General features: G+C 39.3%; 1 protein-coding gene across 1 annotated transcript in view; it reads left to right on the forward strand.

The window, feature by feature from the left end:
* Positions 1-25,450, forward strand: part of LOC120523403 (von Willebrand factor A domain-containing protein 3B-like) — a 221,403-nt gene that overhangs the window by 107,280 nt on the left and 88,673 nt on the right. Inside the window, exons 22-24 of the mRNA XM_039744685.1 lie at positions 13,759-13,809; positions 14,207-14,423; positions 22,216-22,327. Coding sequence (XP_039600619.1) covers positions 13,759-13,809; positions 14,207-14,423; positions 22,216-22,327 — 380 coding nt within the window. The remainder of the gene's footprint in view (positions 1-13,758; positions 13,810-14,206; positions 14,424-22,215; positions 22,328-25,450) is intronic.

Below are 25,450 nucleotides of genomic sequence, written 5' to 3' on the forward strand. Positions count from 1 at the left end.
AAAGAAGACGATATCGGGGCAGCCAAGCCAGCGCAAAGATAAAAGATAAGATGAAAGCCAGGCAACTTGAGAGAAAATGGTGTTATAAACCGTTGGTGCCTTCTGTGATCCTGGGAAATGTGAACTCACTACCAAATAAGATCGACGAATTGGCTGTGCTGGTGAAAAATGTCAGAACCTACAGAGAATGCAGCTTGCTGTGTTTTAGTGAAACGTGGCTAACAACTACCATCCCAGATGCTAACGTGGAGCTACCCGGGTTTAGCACAGTTAGAGCGGACAGAGACGCAAGTACCTGCAGGAAGAAGAAATAAGGAGGACTCGCTCTCTATGTCAATACAAAGTGGTGCAACTCAGGACATGTAAACATTAAAATCTCCAATTGCTGCAGGGACATCGAACTGTTGGCCATAAGTCTGTGTCCCTATTACTTGCCCAGAGAGTTTGGACACGTGATTGTTGTTATTGTTTACATTCCCCCTCAAGCAAACGCGGAGATAGCAAGTGACATTATCAATTCCACAGTTGCTAAGTTACAAACGCAGCACCCTGAGGCACTTGTGCTAATCTCTGGAGACTTTAACCATGTAACGCTGGACAAAACATTACCTGCCTTCTCCCAGTATGTGGATTGTAACACCCGGGGAAATAGGACTATCGACCTACTGTATGCAAACGTTAAAGACGCATAAAGCGCCACCCTGCTGCCTGCGCTTGGGAAAGCAGATCATAACCTGGTTCTGCTTCAGCCTCACTACAAGAAGGCGCTACCTACAACCACACGATCATTCAGGAAGTGGTCCCCTGAGGCAGAGCAGGCTCTGAGAGACTGCTTTGGAACTACAGACTGGGATATATTGCTGGGGTCACATAGTGAGAACATTGAAGAGGCTGTTGACTGCACAACTGATTACATCAACTTCTGTATGGACATTGTAGTTCCAGTAAGAACAGTACGCTGCTATGCTAACAACAAGCCATGGATTACAAGTGACATCAAAGGCCTTTTGAACCAGAAGAAAAGGGCTTTTAAAGACGGTGATCAGCATGAGCTCAAGCGTGCAGAAGGAACTCGAGTCCAGCTCAGGGCGGCGAAAGAGCAGTACAGGAGAAAGCTGGAGCAGAAGTTGCAGAATAACAGCATGAAGGAAGTGTGGGATGGGATGAAGATTATCACTGGCTGCAGCTCGATGCAGGATGCCACCATCGAGACAGACGTGGAGAGAGCAAACCAAATGAACAACTTCTTTAATAGGTTTGATCACCCTAACCCACTCTCACCTACCAGCATAGGTGAGACATCCCTACCCACAATTACAGCAGCCCATGTCAGCAGAGAGCTGAGAGACTTCGTGCCAGTACTGCATCCTCCAACCATCCTTCTGCTGATACCAGCATAGGTGAGACATCCCCACCCACAATTACAGCAGCCCATGCTGGCCGCCTTGAGAGCAGAGAGCTGAGGCTTTCTCTGACCACCAAAGACTTACAGTGCCAGCAAAGCACTATGGCAGAATAATAGGTCCAGATGGTGTATGGCCCAACTACCTCTTCTACTGAAGTCTGTGAGGACACTTTTCCGACTGCTTGTGTACTGGACCCCATGAACTGGGCTCACTTTTAAAATCGCTTCTGTAACCCCCTGCTTATGACTCTGGACAAACCAGCATATTAATTCTGTTAGACCTCAGTGCAGCATTTGACACTGTCAGACATGACATTCTACTGTCCAGAATGCAGAACATGCTGGGTATCTCTGGCACTGCCCTCCAGTGGTTCAAGTCCTATCTGACTGATAGGCAAGAGTTTGTTAGTCTTGGCAACAGCAGATCCAGGAACTGCTTCCCTTGGCCATATTATTCGTAGCTATGGACTGGGCTATCATTTTATGCAGATGATACTCAACTCTACTTCAATGTTAAAAGTGGAACTTCATCAGAGGGATGGAGCAGAACTCTTTAAAATTAAACTGCAACAAAACTGAACTCCTGCAAATTGGGACTAAAATGCAACTTAATAAAATGAGCTCCTTCCCAGTCCATCTTGGTGGTGATCTCATCAGACCTGCCTCTACTGCAAAGAATCTTGGTGTCATTTTTGATTCCTCCCTTTCTTACTCCACCACATAAATCACATTAAGAAACTTTCTTACTTTCACCTCCGTAACATATCCGTGTTCGCTCCTTCCTCTCCTTTTCTAATGCTGAGAAACTTGTCCATGCTTTTATCACATCCGCATAGATTATTGTAACTCGCTGCTGGCAGTCCTCTACAGCTGCATCTTCAACCTGAGCCTGGAACAGGGAGAGTCCCTGAGGCTTTGGAAAACATCTTGTATCACCCCATGTCCCAAAGGTATCACTTGTCCTAGTGAGCTGAATGACTTCCTGTTAGGCCTGTTGCTCTGACTGTATACCCTGCCGTTCTTTCACATGCCTTGATGAAGACCATGGAGCATCTTGCTGCTGCTTCACCACCTGAGGCCACAGGTCCGCCACGCCCTCGACCCTCTGCAGTTCGCATAACAGGAGAAGGTGGGAGCGGAGGATGCCATCATCTATATGCTACACGATCCCTCTCCCACTTGGACAGAGGCAGTGGTGCTGTAAGAATTATGTTTTGGACTTCTCTAGTGCCTTCAACACCATCCAACCTCTGCTCCTTAGAGACAAGCTGACTGAGATGGGAGTAGACTCACACCTGGTGGCATGGATCGTGGACTATCTTACAGACAGACCTCAATATGTGCGTGTTGGGAACTGCAGGTCTGACATTGTGGTCAGCAACACAGGAGCGCCGCAGAGGACTACTTTCTCCGGTCCTGTGCAATCTATATACATCAGACTTCCAATACAACTCGGAGTCCTGCCACGTGTAAAAGTTAAGCTGATGACACTGCTATTGTGGGCTGCATCAGGAGTGGGCAGGAGGAGGAGTACAGGAAGCTAATCAAAGACTTTGTTAAATGGTGCGACTCAAACCACCTACAACTGAACACCAGCAAGACCAAGGAGCTGGTGGTGGATTTTAGGAGGCCCAGGCCCTCATGGACCCTGTGATCATCAGAGATGACTGTGTGCAGAGGGTGCAGACCTATAAATATCTGGGAGTGCAGCTAGATGACAAATTGGCCTGGACTGCCAATACTGAAGCTCTGTGTAAGAAAGGTCAGAACCGACTATACTTTCTTAGAAGGTTGGTGTCCTTTAACATCTGCAATAAGATGCTGCAGATGTTCTACCAGACAGTTGTGGCGAGTGCCCTCTTCTACGCGGTGATGTGCTGGGGAGGCAGCATAAAGATGAAAGACGCCTCACGCCTGGACAAACTTGTTAAGAAGGCGGGCTCTGTTGTAGGAGTAAAGCTGGACAGTTTAATATCTGTTGCAGAGCGACGGGCATTAAGCAAACTCTTGTCAATCAGTCAATCATGAAGAATCCACTGCATCCACTGAACAGTGTCATTTCCAGGCAGAGGAGTAGCTTCAGTGATAGACTTTTGTCACTGTCTTGCTCCACTGACAGACTGAGGAGATCGTTCCTGTCCCACACTATGCGACTCTTCAATTCCGTGGGAGTAAATGCTAACATTACTCAAAGTTATTGTCTGCTTTTACATGCATTTTTATTACTATTTAATTTAATATTGTTTTTTGTATCAGTATACTGCTGCTGGATTATGTGAATTTCCCCTTGGGATTAATAAAGTATCTATCTATCTATCTATCTATCTATCTATCTATCTATCTATCTATCTATCTATCTATCTATCTATCTATCTATCTATCTATCTACTCCCATTTTAACTCTTTCAGGGCTGAATATTTTTTCCAAAAACCTCAGTTTTCTGAAAAGCATACAATGCACTGGTGTCACACAGATCAACATAAATTGTCTGTTGCTGCGTGCTGTGGCTGCTGTTAGCGCCTGTTTGGCATGTCTGGCAGCATTGGCTGCGGATGGGCACATTGATGGCCAGTAGGAATGCACGGCGGGCCAGCTACCTCTCTGTCTGCATACAGCAGGTGGGCAACGGTGGCAGTGTGACACAATATGGTTTGTACCTCTTGTCGTCATAAGTGGTGGTCCTCCTAGGCGATCGCTGCTGTAAGCGTATCAGCTACACGAATGTGTTCAGCATCACGATCAACAGTTGACCGATAGGCCGATGCTGGTACCTCACTCTTGTTTTCGATATCCATCTCCAGATCACTTGCCTCAAAGTCAGAGTCCAATTCAGCAGTAATAGGTAAAACGTCCATGGGATATTTTGCTTCGCACTGTTTGCTCTTCACTACTCATGCACACTCAGGGAATCGAGGTCAAATCAACAAAGCTACGTAACTTTCCTTCAAGCAAAGAGAGTCGAACGAAAAAGTAAGGGCGAATTTTGTCGCAGTTTACAACCCATTGCCGTCCTCTGTCCCTGAATTTCGACAAAAGTCAACATCAGCCCTGAAAGAATTAAAGCAATTCCTTTGGCATTTGCTATGACTGTACTATCAGAATTATCCAGGAGAGCACAGCTCTGCACATACATTTTCACATTATCTGAGATTAAAGATAAATATAATGTAGGCATGCAAATCTTTACTGAGAAAATGTACCCATTAATGGAACTTATTTTTGGTATTAGGAATTTTGACTTTTTGGATAGAATTTTGAAGTTGATGATAGATCAGTTTGAACTTTGACAAATTTGACTAAGTTTGCCTCTTTCTGAGTCAGTACCATGCAAACTCCACAAAGACAATGATCAGAGCAGGAATCAGGCCCAGGCTGTGAGGCAGCAGTTCTAACCACTGCATTACAGTGCTGCTCTGTTGTTAATCTGTTTTCAATAATAAATACACATACAGTATATAAGATAAAATCTCAGAAGCACTAGCATATACAATCAGTTTAACACTAGAATTACCAGAGCCTACAAAAAAACTTGTAGATCCAGCCCACCTGAAATCCCATAGCACATCTCCGTCAGCGTCTTTTGTCCCGTAAAATGTGCCAATAAAGACAAGCAGCAAGCAGCCTGCTATTCCGTCCCCCGACCGCCGCAGAATGTGCACAAAGTTCTCCCAGCTCATGCTTTGATTATCTGGGAGTGAAGTGTTGGAGTTTTAGAGTGGAAATAATAGATCGTTATTTGAAAGACATGCATTTCATGTGTGTTCCATTTCTACAATAATCTGTGTAAACACATTGTTAAAACAAAAATGTTTTTCATATTTTAGTAATACATGACAAAATGTTGGCATAAACTATATAATGTGTGAAGCCTGAAGTCCAAAGATCAAATAAACACTTTCACAAAAGGTTCAAGGATAAGACAACAGCTTCCGTGGCGTAGCAGTAAGAGTTGCTGACTTGTAATCAAGAGTCCCCGATTCGATCCTGACTGCTTCCTATATTTGCCGTTTTCAGTAGTGAGCTGCTCTTATTGTTAATATTATACAGTACACACATACATTTGGTTTGTGTCTGTAACAGACGGTGTACATTTGTAGTACTTATAAAAGTTGTTTTTTTTTTCACTTTTATTCTCTTAGTCGTGATCACGATACATACTACCGCCCTAGGGATCTGATGCTGTTATTTTTTATTTGAAACTGGGAAATAACTATAGATGTGAGTAGTGTTTTGGCAGTGGAAGGCAATGGAGGCAATGGAACTGGGCATTCTCTGATCTGGAGGGATAAAAGCTGACACACAAACGCTGGTGAATCTGCCTTCTTTGTATCTCACCATCACTTGATTTTTTTGTATTCAGTTTTATTGAGTGTCCCTACTCATGCACCTTATGGTCTATGATGTCAATGATGCACTGACAAAAAAACCAAAAAAAACAGAGACATAGGTATATATATTTGGATTTATTCATTTTATGACCTGTATAGTACATTTCAGAAAACATTGTGGCACAGATGCAACATTATTCATATTATTCATATTCATTCACATAACATCTTGCAGTTGTAATCAGTGACCGCGTGTTTTTTTTTTTCCCGATCTTGCCAGTCCGCACATGTTGCTGTATGGAGCTGTTTCTTTTGTACTCCAGGACATGTAGAGGAAAGAATAGCACAGAGAGGTCAGTTCAGAGCTATATGCAATCATCAAATTCAAATGTTAACAGTTCACACACACGCAAGGACCATCCTTCCTACATTTAAGACATGTGTACCTGTTGCAATGCACACTTCTCTCTATGCTTTGGTTCCTATTACATTGAAAGGGAACCTGACACTGACTCAGCTTTCTTTCCTGGGGAAAGCGGCTGTCTTGGAACAGAAGCTTGTCGATGTTGCATCCTCCTTTTGTTTTTCCATCGCCTTTTCTAGTAAGATGCAACGACGAAGTTCTTCGTCAAGGTGAGCCATGAACGATCTTCTTTCCTCAGTGCATGCCTTGCACAGTACATGTGTGTTGATCGCCGCCAGATGAAGCATGTTATAGCACACAGCAACTGGCCACCTGCCTGTTCCTGCTCGCACTGAGTAAAAAAAGAAAAGAGACAAATATATGGGACATTGGGTATAAATTTATTGTACTTGGAAAAGTTTGCTTTTTTCAGTTTTATTCTCTCAATCACCATCACACTGTACAAGACTTTTAACTTTTTAGAACACACTACCTTGTGGCTTTCTTTCCCAGATCGTTACACTGAACCAAACCAAATCCTAATACCCCAACTAGCTCCTCACCCCTGAGGACACTTTAAATGTTAATAACGAGCTGGTAATAGGATGACTCGTCTGGACCGCTTTGGACGTGTAAAATCGTCTGTAGAAGGCATTTCTCTTCATACTGTCTCCAGCACCGAATCGGGCAGTTTTTGATTTACATCCCGGTCGGCTGCCGCTTCGATCCTTTCATCAACACCAAAACTTCCCTGGTAAGGTGCCAACCGTTGGATCCTGATGCAGAAACACCCGACATCCCCTTGGTGACATCTGCACCCAGTACATCACTTCGCCCACGCACTTGAGCACTTGGCAAGGACCCACCCACGTACTATCAAGTTTGGGGGAGCGACCTTTCTTCCGTCAGGGACTATACGCCCACATTTGGTCGACGGAGGAGTACAGGTGTTCCCTGGCTCTGATGTCATAATGCTGCTTTTGGCCAGCCTTGTGCAGATGTTCCCGTGCGAATGCGTGAATATATACCTACAGTATGTCTCCAAACCAAATGTATGTGTGTACTGTATAATATTAACAATAAGAGCAGCTCACTACTGAAAACGGCAAATATAGGAAGCAGTCGGAATCAAACCGGGGACTCTTGATTAGAAGCCAGCCAATCTTACCACTACGCCACAGAAGCTATTGTCTTATCCTTGAACCTTTTGTGAAAGTGTTTATTTGATCTTTGGACTTCAGGCTTCACACATTATATAGTTTATGCCAACATTTTGTCATTTACTACTAAAATATGAAAAACGTTTCTGTTTTAACAATGTGTTTACACAGATTATTGTAGAAACGGAACACACATGCAATGCATGTGTTCCAAATAATGATCTATTATTTCCACTCTAAAACTCCAGCACTTCACTCCCAGATAATCAAGGCATGAGCTGGAAGAACTTTGTGCACATTTTTCGGCGGGTGGAATAGCAGGTTGCTTGCTGCTAGTCTTTATCAGCAAATTTTACAGGACAAAAGACCTGACGGAGATGTGCGATGGGATTTAAGGTGGGCTGGATCTATGAGTTTTTTCGTAGACTCTGGTAAATTTTAGTGTTAAAATGTGTCATCTGGGATTTAAATAACACTAGAGTTGTAAGACAGCAGTTCTGACCACTGCGAAATATTCACATTGGATATTAGACCTAAATTATGCTTTAGAACGGGGTGGGCAACTGTTTTATGGGGGACACATGAGAAAACCAGCTTGTTGACATTATGGTAAACCTGTAATATTTCTTTTTTTCACCATGATAAAATTAATGTAGACCACATATTTACAGATATTGTTTGATTTATTGAACCATGGAACATACACACACAATAGCATGTTTTGTAACACAATCTACAATTCCTGATTGTGTAAAACAAAAAAACATAATAAGAAATGCATTTTACTGCATTAATCACTGATAAAGTATTTTACTGTCTCTGCACTTTTTATAAGTTAGTGGGAAGAATTAAGTCTTTGAGCTTCAACTGCTGCACTGATGTCAGGTATAATTTCTGATGTTGCTATTCTCAGTACAGCAGACAGATGGTCATCACTGGGAGAATGGATGTTGATCCAAAGAGGACAAGCATTCTTTGAGCTAGTCTTCTCAAGTGTGGGGAATTCTCCTTTTTGAGAGAATTGTAGAATGTCGGTAATGACAGTGACTTGAAGTATTCTTTCAGCAATGCATCAGTCTGCAAGCTTGTACGTTCAAGTTGTACCTCACTGGCGCCCTTGTCCACATCACATGTAAAACGAGAGGAGATAGTGAACATTTCAGTTTCCACTGCTTTGAAGTCTTTAAATCGCCTGGAAAACTCACCATGCAGTGTCCATCACATGGCTACATATCTGTTAAGCTGATCAGCAGATAGATTCCTCCCTCTCAGTGTGGGAAGGTGTGTCAATGTGTTCCTCTTGTTGAGAGAGGGAAGCAGCATCTTCCTCATGAAGACCTTGACTAGACTGTGCATATCATGTGCAAAAAGAGCTTTGCTATGCCATGTTGTATTCAGTTCATTCATATGTGCAGTTACATCAACAGCAAATGCTAAATCTGACATCCACTCTGTGCTGCTTAGTTCAGGGATGGGTTTCCCTTCATTTGACAAAACTCCTAAATCTCCAATATCCGATCAGAGACCTGTTTGAACACTTTGCCCAAGCTTAGCCAACGGACAGCTGTGTGTTAGCCCAGATTAGTGTGATCAGTCTCCTCCAAAATGTATGTTATTTAATGTTCTTGCCCTGATGAAATTTACAGTATATATTACAACATCAATCTCATAATTAATTTTCATAACTGATTTACATAGGACATCTTTGTGAATAATACAATGTAAAAATATGACTTTTTGGGTTGAATTAATTTCAGCCACATTTTCCTGCATCCCTTTTAAAAGCCCAACATATGTACCTGTGAAATTCGGAGCGCCATCACTTGTCACACCAGCTAATTTTTCCCACTGCAGTCCTAACTTTTGAATGCACATACTGACTTCAGTAAATAAATCCTTACCGGTTGTTGTAACTTTCACTGGCTGCATAGAAGCAGTTCCTCTGTCATTTCGAAGTCTTTTCTATTATTCCATTCCCAAAAATAATCAGCACGCTGTGTCACGAACATCACAGCTCTCCTTCAAGGCCAAGGAGAAGACGTCAGCATTTCCCACCTTGCGTTTCAGCTACAGTACCAGATTCTCTGTGATTTTCTCAATCTGTCTTGTAACCATTTGCTATGAGAATGGCAGGTATTCAAACACATCCTTCTTCTCTGGGCAGAGGATTGCTGCCAACTCCAATAAGCACTCCTTAACAAATTTGCCATCTAATAGATAGCTGGTTTTTACTGTTCATTTCTTTGCTGTATGAAGATTTGTAAAAAGACTTTTCTTTTTTTGCAGTTTAGCTAACAGTTCCTTTGCAGTCCTCACCTTCTCCTCTTCAGATTAATTTCTGTATTTTTTGGTGTGCTTGGTCTCGAAGTGGTGGCTCAAGTTGTAGTCTTTAAATGCAGTGATGTGCTCTTTGCATACCAAACAGATTGCTTTATTGTTAAGCTCTTGGATTTGTTGAATGATCTGTTTTCCGCATCAACCAGTTTTTTGCCAGTTTTTTGCCACTCATTTTTGTTTTGTTTTTGAACAACATGCACACAGGCTGTACATTAAGAACAGGTGTTGTCTTCCTTTATTCAATAAAACATGAACAATCTCTGTATCACCCCTTTCTCTGATGTAGTCTCCCACAGTTTCCCTCTTTTATATTCCATGCTTTCTAGTCTCCCAGGTTCAAGATTCAAGAGTATTTATTGTCATTTCATCTATATACAGTAGTACAGCATATCTGATGTAGTCTCCCACTTTTTCCCATACGTATTCAAGATTCAAGAGTATTTATTGTCATTTCATCCATATACAGTAGTACAGCATACAGTGAAACGAAACAATGTTCCTCCAGGACCATGGTGCTACATAAAACACAGGACAATGAAGAATCCACGACACATTACATAAAGACACCTAATATATAACTAGGTGCATGTGAGTCAAATGTGCAAACATGTTCAACCATGTGCAACACTGCAGAACAGAACACATATATCAGATATCAGTCCGGTCCATGAGTGTTCAGTAGTCTAACTGCTTGGGGGAAGAAACTGTTACACATTCTGGTGGTGAGTATCAATTTTGACCTGCATCTGCACTCTGACATCTAGCAGTGATGCAGACTGACACACCCAGGCAAGTACTTGCTGTCTGCATCTTCCATGGCCCAAACAGGACCAGAACACAGGCCGTATTCTGCGGGCCGTACCTTACCCAGTTTGGCTTTAGAATTTCTCTGTGTGGTATTATGAAGAGTTAATTTCATTTTGTTTTTCATTGGGAAGAATAATAATAATAATTCTTTACATTTAAGTAGTGCTTTTCTCACTACTCACTTCAATCCCCACTAATGTAGAAGATCCACCTGGATGATGTGATGGCATCCATTTTTGCGCCAGTACTCTTACCACATATCAGCCATTATGTGGTGAAGTGGTGAGAGAGATAGGCAGATAGTGACAGGGGATGAGTAGGGGGCCAGAATGACCATCTCACGGAGGACAGTTTAGCCAGGACATTGGGATACACTCTGCTTTTTCCAAAGGATGCTCAGGGATCTTTTATGACCACAGAGTCAGAACCTCCGTTTTACTTCTTATCTAAAGGACAGTGCCATTTTTACAGCACAATGTCCCCACCACTGCACTGGGGCATTAGGATTCACATTCATACCACAGGGTAAGCGCCCCCTGCTGGTCTTGTCAACACCTCTTACAGCAGCAACCCAAGTTTTACCTAGATGGTCTCCCATCCAAGAACTGGCCATTCCCGAGCATGCTTAGCTTCAAGTGGATGACTTCCACTACTGAATGAATATCTCTCTATTATAAAAAAAAAATCTTGGAGACAAGACGTGATTTTCTCAGAGAGACACTTATATGTTCCACGAGAATGTTTGTGTGGTACACGTGTACAGCAGGTTAGAGATAACTGAAGTACGAAAATTTGAAAGTCTCAAAAAAAAAGGATAGTAAAGTTCACATTAGCGCAAACAAACGGAAATGGTAACTCGGTGAAATAACGGAACAGCGAAAAGAGATTGAATATATTGTTTGCATTTAAACTTTAAGTTGGTGAGTTGTACATCGTCTAATTCTTGTTGCCAGTGAGAATTATAAAAAAATGTTCGTGTGGTATGAAGTTGCATGAGACGGAAACTTTTAACATGAGAGTCTTTCAAGTCCCGGCCTACTTACAACTATTTACAAACAAGACCACAGTCATCTAACCTCAGTTGTATGAATGCTTTTGTCAGACACACTTCCTGCGTTCTCAGCTTTTATAACTTTTATCAGGGCAATAATTTTATATGTTCTAGATGACACGTCAACGACTAAGCAAAGAAGAAAGAGCATGGACAAATATTCAAAAAAGTAATTTTATTTATTAGAGAGCAAGAAATGCTTTTCATTCTATACTTTGCATTGTCACGATGTAAGTCCAAACATGGAATCAAAATTCAATGTGATCTTGAAGAAAAGTTAATTCCAAATATTGTTTTTACTAAAGTTTTAATGTAAAAGTGAAAATGATGCATATGTAACAATTCCCATGAAAGTAACAAACTCTTTAAATTGCATATCTGGTTAACCAAACCCAGAGGTGGGCGAGTGAAGCGAGTAGAGGGCAGAGCCCCCTAGTTTTAAAAATATAAGTAGGCTTCATACTGTGTCTGTATGATTAACTTATTTCGGGATTGCACTGGGGACAGGGGTGGCATGGTGGCACAGTGGTACCAGTGCTGCCTCAAAGTAAGGAGACCAGGGTTCATGTTCCAGGTCCTTCCTGTGTGGAGTTTGCATGTTCTCTCTGTGTCTGCGTGGCTTTCCTTTGAGTCCTCCAGTTTCCTTCCATTATCCAAAGACATACAGATTAGATGAATTTAAAATGCTAAATTTGCCCTAGTGTGTGTGTGTGTTTTTGTGTGTGTGTTTACCTTGTGATGGACATGGTGCCCTGCCCAAGGCTTGTTGCTGCCTTGTGCCCTATGCTTGCCTCGTGGCCCTGCTCTGGATTAAGCAGGTTGGAAAATGACATGACATTGGGGCCGACATAGCTGAAAGGTGGCTAAAATAGCTGCCTCACAGATCAACTGTCCTACATTCAAAGCACAGTCCTGCTTCCTTTTCTGTTTGCACAGGTTTGAACATTCTCCTACTATCAGTGTGAACTTACTTCCCACATCCCCAAAATCATGTGGGTAATGTTAATTAGTGGTTCCAAATTGTCTTTGCATGTGGGAATGATGTTGTAAAAAGAATATGGTGCCATTGACAACTACTGCAATATTTAAAGTTTAACTGATTCTTTAGTAAAAGGACATCATGCTATCATTGTTAGCTTTATCCTAATATATGTTCATATACAGAACAGTATATAAACACAACTTTTCATGTTTTATTAGAAACTTAATATTTTTTTACTCACTGAGTACATGATTCTTTTGAATTATTTAAGTCCTCTCAGTGTGTTTTATGTATAATTTCTCTTTTTTTATTAACGTAATTATGGATTTTGTTTCCATATGCTTAGTTCAGTCATTTTAAATGAGTTATAAAATCAATCTACAGTTTAATTAATTTAAACTCAGAATTTAACACAAAGTACATGTGTTAGCAGGGCAGCACAGTGGTGTGGTGGCTAGGCAGCTTAGAGGTCCTGCGTCTGTGCTTTAAATCTCAACTGGTTAACTAGCCATGTGGAAGTCCATATGGGTTTTAGTTATGTAAGTTTACATCTCCATCCTAAGCACGTACGTATTAGGTTAATTTGCTGCTTAGATTGGCTCCATCAATTTTGCATGTTTATTGTGTACCCCACAATAGATAGAGATCATATCCAGTAATGGCTCCCACCTTTCCCTAAATGCAACAAAGACAGATCTCACCCTCTGCCATTGTATTAAGGAAGTCTGGTAATTGATGAAAGTGGTAGTTTAGCCTTTCGTAAAGTAATGATAAGCAATACTGGACCAAGACTGGAGGCTCTTCACCTATCTGTAAAGAGACAGCTTGGGATTGAAGCTATGAATTTAAAGTTGATTTTATTCATCATCACATTTGAAGTGAGGTCTTTATAGGGAATTCAGCTTTTTTGTAAGGGTGAAGCATTCAGTGACATCATCATCTGCCGACTATAACAAAGCCTATTTCAGATTTTAGGAGAAGAGACCTAGAATTTTACTGCATTTACCAAAAAGGTTCAAAACAGTAGCAGACCACCCATATTGCAAGCACTTCCAGACTAAAACAATTAGAAATTCAGTGATTTGTTGAATGAAAGACATAGTAAAGTTGAAATCTAGATTGGCTGGCTGTAGTTTAGCCAGTCTTGTTTAAACCTGTACACTTTGGCACCTAAGTCTATGTCATTTTTAAAAATATTTAATTTTATCAGGTTACTTATCTTCTTTTTTCTTTTATCATACTTAAAACTGAATTGGTTTATTTTTTTTCTTTTTAATTTTCAAGCCGTCTTAATTTAATTGTATGGAGAGCATTAACCCAAGAGCAGAGAGACAAGTAAGTTTATTTTCTTTATTTGTAAAAATATTATATGAGAAGAGTGAGATACATGTTGCATTGTGAGCCTCCAGTACATGAAACAAACTGTGTGATAAATTTCTAAACATCATAAAAGGGAATTTAAAATGTATCTTGTAAATACTGATGGCTGCTGAAGTACTTGTCATTGTTTGTAAATGGTTTATTCAGTATTATAATTCCAAATTCTAAATTTATTACTGCCATAATTAATTACTGGTACTTGTTATAACTTTTATATTTGTATACATGAGCATTTGGTTTTCAAAGAAATAATCATTTACAACATCAATTTATGAATTTGTCAAGTAAAATGTAAATATTAAGAAAAATAAAACTGATACAAGGTGATGGAGAAATTTTATTTTCTCCTTAGGTTTTCGACTGACAGACCAGTATCTTTTCAAGAGCACAAGGAAGCACTGATGCAGGCTTTAGATGACTTGGGTTGGCCAATTTCTCCAGAAGATGTGTCTTTGTTGGAGGATGAAATCGAGACTGGATTAACGTTTCTCCAGCAGGCAACAGATCTGCAGAAAGCTGCCCAGCAGATAGCTGAAAGGGGTACAGGAGCGCAGGAAAAGAACGAAGAAGTATGTCAGCTACATTCATATGTGTGACTTCTGTGAAAAGAGTCACAGTGAATGATTTTCTTAAATCGGCTTTGCTTGATGTTTTTATGTTACAAACATGTGCTGTTTTCAATCAATCTTAAAATGTCTCAATTTTTTTAAATTGTAATGCGTACTTGAATGCTTTGTTCATTATGTTGCACAATTTTGACAAATAATGAAAAAAAACATATTTACCGCACCAGGGGCCTCATGTATAACGCCGTGCGTAGAATTCACATTCTAACATGGCGTAAGCACAAAAGCAGAAATATTCGTATACACACAAAAATCCAGATGCTTAAATCTGTGCAAGCGCCAACTTCCACATTCTTCAGCTACAAATATCCCGGTCAGCGTGAAAAGTAATGCACGTGTACGGGCCTGTTGTCCCACCCCAACTCCTCCCAGAATTACGCCTCTTTGAATATGCAAATCAATATAAATAGCCCTTAAGCTAAGACTTCTGTGAAAAGACAATGGCAAAAGCATGGGGGAAAATAGAAGAATTTCAGCGAATACCAAGTGGAGGCAATGAAAAACGTACTATTTGTTTATTTAAAAAGTGGTATAAACAACAAAAGGAAGTTGATAGAGTGACATAGAGTGTCTGAGAAACTCGAAAGCTTAAATTCACAAAGTCTTACAGTTCCCAAAGTAAAAAAGAAGTTGTCAGATATCAAAGTCGCCGTGAAAAGGCGAGTCGTAGCCCACTGTCTGAGTGTCATATGAAAACTTATTAGGGTACAGAGAAAAAAAAATAGTTACACAGTGGGAAAAAAGCACGAAATGTAAACTTCAATCTCGAAATTTCCACTTTAATCATGTAGCTTATTTTTTCATTAAAGTTGAACATCATAAACTTCATCTTAAAATCGTTTAAATTACTAGTTTCTCAAATCCCATTGTAACTAAAGTAACATACTAAATGCTTTGTTTTGTATTTGATGTTCTATGTGCTCTATGTGTGTGAATCACTATGTGCTTCTGGGCTTTCTCTTACTCTAACAGGACACAGAATCCATTACATTCGTAATATTACAGCTCTCTGAATAATTACAATACTGAGATGTATACGTGATATCATTTTCATAATGATAGGAGTTAAAGCATGTTATTAAACATGGGAACACGGTGGCGCAGTAATTGTTCCTGCCTCATGCAAGGTGCGCGAACTTCAATGAAATAATTTATTGCAGCAGTACTGTCTCTTTCAAATGTACTAACCTCCAATTCCTGTCCTTCATTTTCTTTCTACAAATACCCAATCGCCACACAATCAGCTCTGTAATAGACGTTAAGACATCTGTAAGCTTAGAACGGCGATTCTTCAGAAATTTTAAGGAACATTGAAATATCTTCGTAGTACATGTTTAGAAGAATACAGCGCGAGGTAGGAACAATCTGTGAACAGAGCGCCAGCTCCTCGCTAGCACTTCGGCACCGTGTCCTCACATATTTAACTATTAACAATATAGATTGTTTAAATGAAGTTAAAGTTTTATCTGTATATTATAATAAACATATTTTGCTGCATTTCCTCTTAAAAATGATATTGTCATCATATGTAAATACGCACTTTATAAAGTGGCTCAGGTTTTGCAATATTATAACTGTATCGCAAGTTTACAGTGAGGTAATTGTACTTATAAGTACAAACAGTTCTATAAGGAGCACTTGATGGACTGATTGAGTGCACTTATAGTTCCTGGGATGAAACTGTTTCTGAACCGCGAGGAAAGGTTTGCCGTATGAGAGCAGTTCAATAGACAGCATGGCTGAGGCAGCGTGTGCTTGATGCTTTATCCCGATAATTCTTTTTCCAATCAGTTGCTGAGCTGTGATTCCCCACTCAGATACGGTGATATAAATACTTCGAGTGGTGCAGTTAGAGTAGATGGAAAAAGATGACCCGCTGTGGCAACCCCTAACGGGAACAGCTGAAAGAAGAAAAAGAAGGTGCAGTGAAAGTAGCAACGCTAAAGCAGCTATGGTATTTAGAATAGTTTGACCATTCTGTGGACCATCATATTGTTACAGGTTAATTACAATCAGATGCATTAAACTAATAAACAATATGCAGTTAATTTCAGTGTATTTATAAAGCCGCGTCAGGGATGTGGATCTAAAAAAGAAAGGGAAACCACACTGGAACAGTAGCATTGCTTTAATGCTGGGTGCCGCTAGTCTGCAAAACCGAGCGCAGAACTTGCGTATGCCAGGTCTCTAATCTAATCTAATCTAAACTAAACTAATCTAAAATAACTTGAAATATGAACTACACCCCCAATAAGCTTGTATCTGATTAGAGGGAGATGTTCTAGCAGGGAAGTCCAACAACACGAATGTGCTTGTTGTTAGGAAAGTGGGGCAGTCACCTCAGTTTCAAAAAGAAATTGGCATCTGTAGCAATTAGTCTTAATTATATTTATTGTATTTATTTTTGGAATTTATTATTTAAGCCCTGCTTGTCCCCATGTATGATTTTTAAGAGTCACCTAATGTGAAACCACCAATTTGTTTTCTGGTTTTGGATTTCATTGCCAACATTAGAGGTTATGCTGCCAACAGAAATTATTTCTGTGCACGCTAGATTCACATGACAGGGTGATGGCGCTCATGAAGACTTCTAATGACAGGTCAACAAACTGAAGGACTGTCTCGAGATAGCATTTAAAATATACAAAACCAAGAGCAGCTGCAGCAGTGGAATAGCATGGATTTGAAGCAAATATGACTTCACAAAGAACATAACAGAAAACACTACCAAATCAGAAATGAAGAGCACAATCATTAAAGCAGTCATCTAACTATTCACAGAACCATCTTTAGTAGTTAGAGATTTTATAAAAAGATTGAAAAGACTAAAATGAGGCATGGAAGTGGCATAAAACAGATTAGACTGCTGGAGTTGAGACTGATTGCAATGGAAAGTGATTGGGAGCAAATTGCTTATTTGGCTAATAACTATCTACAGTACTTTTGTGTGTGTTTGCCATCAGTGTTATTCTCTTCCGTGTGCAACAGAACGCACTGTATGCCCCAGTTACACAACTGGCTTGGAAATAATTCAGCAGTTTTATATTTTTTGTCTTTTAGGTTTTTTTTTTACTGGCAACCCACCCAGATATGTTTCCTTCCACATGTTGCATTCTGAAATGATTTAAGCAGCTTTTGATAGTTGATAAATGTTTACTAATACATATTTTGTACTGTAATATATCATAATCAAATACTGTATATAAAATTTGTCTGTTTGTTGGCATTACAGTCAATATTTTATATCCCACGGGGTATGCTCTGGTCTAGGAGGGGAGGCTGTCTATCATGTTGCTCCTAAACCACTTGCGGGATGAAGAGTATTAAACCAATGCTCACACCTGTGTGCTCGTGGGCTTTTCTCCTGATACTGCTGTTTTCTCTTACATCCCAAAGATATCTGTTATGCCAGTTGCCAACTCTACATTGACCTGCTGTGAGTGAGTGTAGGGGTATGAGTGTATGTGTCCAGTACTGCAACGGGAAACTATTCAGTGTTGGTTCCTACTCTCCAACTGAAGATGCTGGGATTGTGTCCAACACACACAATGCTAATAATTTATTAAGCCGGATCAGTGAATGATCTTGGAGACGTCTGCATTACGCCCTATTATAATCTGGCCAATAAATAATAGGTAAAAGCTGTTTATGATGTGTTAGCTGTCATTCACTATTAGGCTTTGGACAAGCTCAAGCACAGTAATCCATGGTCTGTTCTGTGAACTGGTCACACTGTTTCTAAATGTATGCTGCCAGCTCATATTACTGTTGAATTCTGCTCTGTACTTGTAATATTTCTATTGCACTATTGTATTGTATTTAGGATTACTTGTGTTCTGTTCCGTGTATTGTATTGTATCAACGCCCTTCTTTTTGACACCCACTGCACGCCCAAGTACCTGGTAAGGGGTCTCTTTTTGAACTGCCTTTCCCAAGGAATCTTTCATTTTTTCCCTACTAGGGTTTTTTTGGGAGTTTTTCCTTGTCTTCTTAGAGAGTCAAGGCAGGGGGGCTGTCAAGAGGCAGGGCCTGTTAAAGCCCATTGCAGCACTCCTTGTGTGATTTTGAGCTATACAAAAATAAATTGTATTGTATATCGGGTACAGTGGCAGAGGTCACTTATAACAGCCATGCCTTTGGTAGTAGAGTGACAGAGTAAGTTAAGGTTTTTATCTGACTGTGGTTTTCTCCATTCAGCTTAGGCTCAGCAAAGCTCAGCTTCAGGATCTCTGAGGCACAGGGGCCATAGTGATCTTTATGAACCCTGCCCTCTTACTAAATTATATTTGGAAGCATGCATGCAAGAAAGTTACTCTTTAAATATATTTTGAAAAGATGAACTAAGGATAAAATTAAAACTGCTGCAATTTACAGTGTAGCACATACTATTTTATGGATTTTGCTAAAGGCTATATAAAAACAATTCTGCTCTTTTAATTATTAAGTTCTCTGGAGTTCTGGAAACCCACAGATGTGTCTGTTTTGAGAAAGGCTTTAATCCATTTGTGACCATAATTAAAGCAGGAGATGTACATGCCGAATGCAGCTAATTACTCCTGTGCAGGATATGTTTACTGATCCTTTTTTGTTTGCTGATGCATTTGTCTCTGGTGGATTCCTCATCTGCCATGTTCTGTTCTTTATTATCACAATTGAAACGGTCATGTCATTCAGTGGAAGGTGTTGAGTTATATGTTCTAACGGATCACGTGGTTTAATGTAATGCATTAATTTTCATCTGTAGTTTAAGTTAAAAGTCCTATCTGAAATTATCATTTATTCATATTGTGGCCAGGAAGGATTGATGTTACTTGTTAACAAAACTCAAAAGAGGACAAACAAGATGAAACACATGAATTTTATTACAAGGTGAATACATGAGTAAGGAGCAAATAGTGACCTAAATGATGAAAGGAGAGAGGAGAGTTTAGGAGCACGTACTGATACAATGCATTGCCACACCCACAACATGACAATCCAACTCAGGATCCCAGATTAGGACCCGAGTGCAGCCATGCAATAGGTGACACCTCAGCACCACACAAGTTTAGATGGAATGGAACAGTGTGAGGTTTTTTTTCATGGTGGAATATAGTAACAAATTAATTTGATAGCTCCATAGCTACGTCTTCTGGGCACTTTCTTCCCTGTCTCCACGGGGTATCTATTGCACCTACCCATAATGTTCCCAACCAGCACTCCTTTACACAGGCACCATGCCCTTTTTAGCTCCTCTGGCCTCTCTTACTCCTGTCAGTGAAGATTTTGCCAACATTTACGCTCCAGGCTCTCTGGTCAGAAGGGCCATTAAACTCCAGATAGAGTTTTTGGGATTTCTTTCAGTAACCTTGGAAATACTTCTGGCTCACAAGGAGCTCTCCTTTTGAACCAGAGACACCAGGTCAGAGCTGCAAGTAGTGGTACTTGCTGTCCCTGCAGCCTCAGCAGAGGGCTGTCTGTAATATATAGCAAAGTATCAGGCACATGACTCCTGCTCCAGCGTGACTAAAGCTCAGAAATCATTTAAGTGTAGTAAAAGACTGATGGGGGAAATTATAAGTACTTACAGTAATTGTCTAATCATTTTTTAAAATATTGTTATAATATACTGTAAGTTTTGAGTGATGATTTGTAATGAAAAGTGTTTTTTATTATTTTGAACAATGTGAAGAAAAACAAAAAACGGACAGATTTGGGCTGCTAAAATAATACTCCATCACATAAAGAAGAATAATCAATTTTAAGATAATATTAATAATAAAAATTGCTACCTCATCCACTTCAAGGTTGCCAGTTTTAGCAGCACTGGGACAAGCCCAAGACCAGCAATAGACAGAGAGACAAAATGTCACAACTAATATACACATTCAGAGAGTGTCAAAGTAAAATTAAAAAGGGTGTTTACAGAGAAATAATTTTTTACTGTGACATGCATATGGTAAAGTCAGTATTTGGCATAAACTGTATAAATCCATAGATCCTTGTGGCTGTGATACATTGCTTTATGTGCACATTATACCCTTCTTCAAATAGACAATGATACACCATGTCACAAAGCTTTGTAATAACTGTGACTTAAGCCTTCTCCAATGGCCTGTACATTCCCCAGTTCTCAATCCAACAAAGCAGTTTTGAGGTTGAGGTGAAATTCGATGGTTGCAGCACCAACAAATCAGCATGAACTGCATTTTTAATGAATGTGTGCAGCAGCTTTTTGAATCCAAGTCTCAAAGAATTCAGGCTGTTGTAAAGGCAGAAGGGGGTCTTACTTGGTACTATTTAGAATTTTCGAATAAAGCTGTCACTTTGTGGTACAGGGTGAACAAAAAAGAAGTACCACATTTCAAATGTTTATTCTAAAAAAACGCTACAAGATAAAATACATTTCTTTATGCCTCAAGAAAGGGTATACAAAACAGATTTTTTCATTGTGTTTGAAAAACGATGTCTTCAAGGTGGTGGCCATCTCTCTTCGAGATGATTTTTGAACGCTCGCATGACTCGTTCAGCCATATAAAGGAGAATAGCGACAATTTCATGGCAAATAGTGTCCTTGAGGGCTTCAAGGTTTTGAGGTCGGGGTGTGTATTCCTTCGACTTGAGATAGTCCTACAAGAAGAAATTGCAAGGAGTGAGATTAGGTAAATGTGAAGGCCACCCAATATCACTGTGCAGGGAGATCAGCTTCCCAGGAAACATTTCCTGCAAAACTTATATGGATCTCCGCACTATGTGAACTGTTGCTTCTGGGGCTGCAAAAAGTTCTCTAGCATTTCAATATAACATTCTAAAATGATGGTGACTGTTGCTTCCCCCTCCTTAAAAAAGTAAGGGCCTACAATGCCAAATTCTGCAACAGTGCACAAAACTGTAACACACTTCCTATGCAGGGGTCTCTATTGAAGTTCATGAGGATTGTTTTCAGCCCAGTAGCAAAAGTTTTGCTTATTTACGCAACCATTCAAATGGAAATGTGCCTTGTCGCTGCACATGATTGGTAAACGGTTTGCAGAATGTTCGTGCACAAATCTGTAAGGCTCTCCTAGTCTCTCTCAGTGAGTTCCTGCATTACCATCTTATTGTATGAATGGAAATTAAGGTCCTCATGAAAAATCCTCCTCAAAGACGTGTTGGAAATGCCAAAGGCAGAAGTATATTTGTGCACTGAACGTCTGGGAGGCTGCAAAATTGATGCCCTTACAGCTTGGATGTTTTCAGGTGTTTGTACAGTCGGAGGACGGTCTGGAGATTTTCTGTTCAATGTTGTATTCGTCTGTCACCAACCGAAGAATTGTTTTCCGATTTGGGACGTCACTGTTAGGAGGGATACTGAAATGCGTTTGGAAGGCGTGTTGCGTAGTGATGATGGATTAGTTGTTTTTGAACATCGCTTTGACAGAGAAAGCACAGTGCACACTGTACCAAGGCATGTTGCAAACTGAAAACTACAAGGGATCGTCTATAAAAGGACCCCCACCCCAACCCACTCGCCAGCCTCTACTTCACTGAATGACCTTGAGAAATGTGGTACTTCATTTTGGCTTGCCCAGTACATGTGTTGGAAATAAATACCTCTTTGAAACTGTAAAATGGCATACTCTTACTCTTTATGTTGCTTTCTATGCTGTATTTATTTTAGCTCAAACCTGTATTTTAGAAACATTATATAAGAGGCTAAAAACAATATTTTTATCTTTTACAAGTAGTTTGCTAAGGCTGATCTCATATTTCACAGGAAGAAAAAAATGATAGTGGGAAGTCAAAAGCTGCTCACAAAAAAATACTGGATCCACTTAAAGGCCAGAAGGTAATTGCAAGGTCGGAGATTGATGGATTTTATTATCCAGGTAACCTTTTCTTTTTAAGACATACTAATACTTGTAGTGTTTAAATTAATTTTATTGTTACTTCATCATCTCACCTCATCTTCTCAAACCATTTTTTATCACAGTGGTATTATTTGGTTATTTGAAACTTTTTAATTATTTATTTTTATTGTTAGAAAAAATTATCACAAAAAAGTCAGTCATAACTAATAGCTGCTTCCCACAGAGGTGTTTGAAGAGGTGTTTAAGAACGCACAACTGTACAAACATTATCAGAAATGGGTATGGTACCCCCAACCCAAATGAGGTTTTTTTTACATTTTTGACATTTATGAAAAAAAATATGTAAATTCTAAATAAGTACAGATAGTCCAAGCTGTACTGTCTGCATTTCTTTTTTGGTTCAGTCATATTATTAACTGAAGAAATAAAAACTTTTATTAACAAACAATTTCGACAGCCCCTGTGATAAAAAAAAAACCAATAAAGTATGTACTTACTTGAAACAGAAGATTTTTGTTCAAACTCGAATAAATAAACTGTGTCCTCTGATTTTCTTTTTCGTAGTACTACTCCTCAATAAATAATTCTATTCAAAGTTTAAATCACAAATAAGTACATGTCACATCAAACAAACCAATTTATAGTGTTTTATGAAAGCATGACCGTACAAGACTGGTAGATTCTGCTAATATCGAATATCCGTCGTCTCTTCCCACCGTGAGCAAGTGCGGACATGCAACGGTTTTTCATGTCCGCACTTGCTTTGATACATTCAATAAGACAATGTACAGACATGTTTGTGCTACATGTATTTTCATGCATTCTTACGTGTGACTCTTTTAATGGCACATTTTACCTTTTTGTTCACAAATTTGGTATATAATGTGTTTTTATCAAAAAAGTGTTTTTTTTTAATTATTTTACTTCTTAATTAGGTACCTATTGAAATCATAGATATTTTTAAGTAACAAACAAATAGCAGTAGTAAGGGGGTCTATTTTTGCTGTCGTCGACCCTCAAATTTTTTTATTGAAAATATCGATCCCTAGAAAATTCAAATCGACCCCAGGTGGTCAATATCGACCACTTTGGGAACTCTTGACCTAGAGGCAAGTTACACAAACACCGGGAGGAAGTGTAAACTACTACTTGTGAATTTCCTCTTGGGATTAATAAAGTATCTATCTATCTATCTATCTATCTATCTATCTATCTATCTATCTATCTATCTATCTATCTATCTATCTATCTATCTATCTATCTATCTATCTATCTATCTATCTATCTATCTATCTATCTATCTATCTATCTATCTATCTATCTATCTATCTATCTATCTATCTATCTATCTATCATAGAAAGAGACTGGGCCAGGACTGAAATTCATTCTCCTGCAGCTCAGAGGCAGCTTTCTGTCCATCCTATGAATAACACCATGACACACCATCTCCGAGTTACCATTGCATTTTCTTAGTGCTGGAAAAAAGACAATTTCCAAGATTAGCTTTGCTAACAACTATATTGAAGGTTTTCCAAACAAACCTTCCAGTTACATTGTTTTCTTAAACTAGTATTTTCACAGTGTAAACCTGCAGCATTTATCAAAATATAGGAAACAAACTTGGTTTGGTAACCAGGGTATCCCCCAGCACATCTACGCTCATGGCCAAACTTATTCAGATGCTGCCAAATATGTTAATCCAATTTTAGATTAGATTAGAGTGATTACATTAAAGATCGTTATTGTCACATACTGTGCAAGAGCATAGTGACATTCTTGTGCCACAATCACAGTTATGTATAAATAAATACAATAAATAACAAAGAGAAGTACATCTATCCATCCATTATCCAACCCACTATATCCTAACTACAGGGTGACGGGGGTCTGCTGGAGCCAATCCCAGCCAACACAGGGCACAAGACAGGAAACAAACCCCAGGCAGGGCGTAAGCCCACCGCAGGGCAAAGAGTAGTACAAGATAAATAAGTTAATAAATAAATAAACAGTATAAATAAATACATATACTACATAGAATAAGAGTTAAATAAAATGATGACATGTACTTTGAGATGTATGATAAGACCAGAATACCTGGAGAAAGCCTGCACAAACATAAGTATATGACTGGTGAGAATGTCCTCATAAATAAGCGTGAATTGCTGGTACTTAATTTTCATTATCTGTTCACATGCTGTACCAGAAGTCTAGATGCCAAAAGACATTGAAACTATTGGAGTGGAGATAGATCAGTCAGGTGAACGTTCATGTTGGTTCAAAGACAGATAGCATACTCAGGAGTCCTGGATCATTAGCCTACAATTCATCAACAAAGCTTTAATTATTTAACTGCAAGGTAGCAGTGTTAATAATTGTGACACCATGTGGCCCACATTTAAAAAGGCTGAGAAGAACATATGCATAAGTAGTAGTACTGGCAGTATTATCACGTTTGCAAAGTACAGTGAAATTCTTATTTACTTATCCAAACCCATAGGACATTTCACTGCTCTCTGGTGCCACTAAAAGTTTGAATGTATTAAAATACAAATTTTCTTTTAATATATCAGAAAACACAAATCACCATACTTGATGAGCTCCTTCCACTTGTTTGTGGACAAAATTCCAGAATTACACTGGATAAGAAGTAGATATGGCCTGATGATTGATTATTCTACATTGGTGACATTCTTGTGGTAATTCATGAACTTCTCAGTCCACTTGTTGACACTTCGCTGAGGAAAACTTTGCTGAATGTCAACAGTGGTCTTTGTTACTTTTGCATCTTCAGCTATCAAAGTTTACAGAAAGTGCATTCAGAATAGGAGATGTCATGTTAGCCATGGTATTCATAAGGCATCCATAGATAGGACAATTTAGTATATTTCTATTTATATCTTATTTTTTCTCTCTTATATAACGTGTATACTACAACCAACATAACACCTAAAGTACAACAATTGTAAGAAGTAAATAGTTACAGTTAAGGGTGAAAGTTATAGTTAAAATGGTAGAGATAAAAATGAGAAAGAAAAATTAAAATGTCCTTCAGGTTAAAAAGGTCACCTTGCTGGAGTAAATCTTTGAATTTCTGGTTATTATATGAATGTACTACAGTCAATCAAGAATAGGGCAAAATC

The sequence above is a fragment of the Polypterus senegalus genome, chromosome 2, assembly GCF_016835505.1.
Source record: "Polypterus senegalus isolate Bchr_013 chromosome 2, ASM1683550v1, whole genome shotgun sequence".
Classification (NCBI taxonomy): Eukaryota; Metazoa; Chordata; class Cladistia; order Polypteriformes; family Polypteridae; genus Polypterus; species Polypterus senegalus.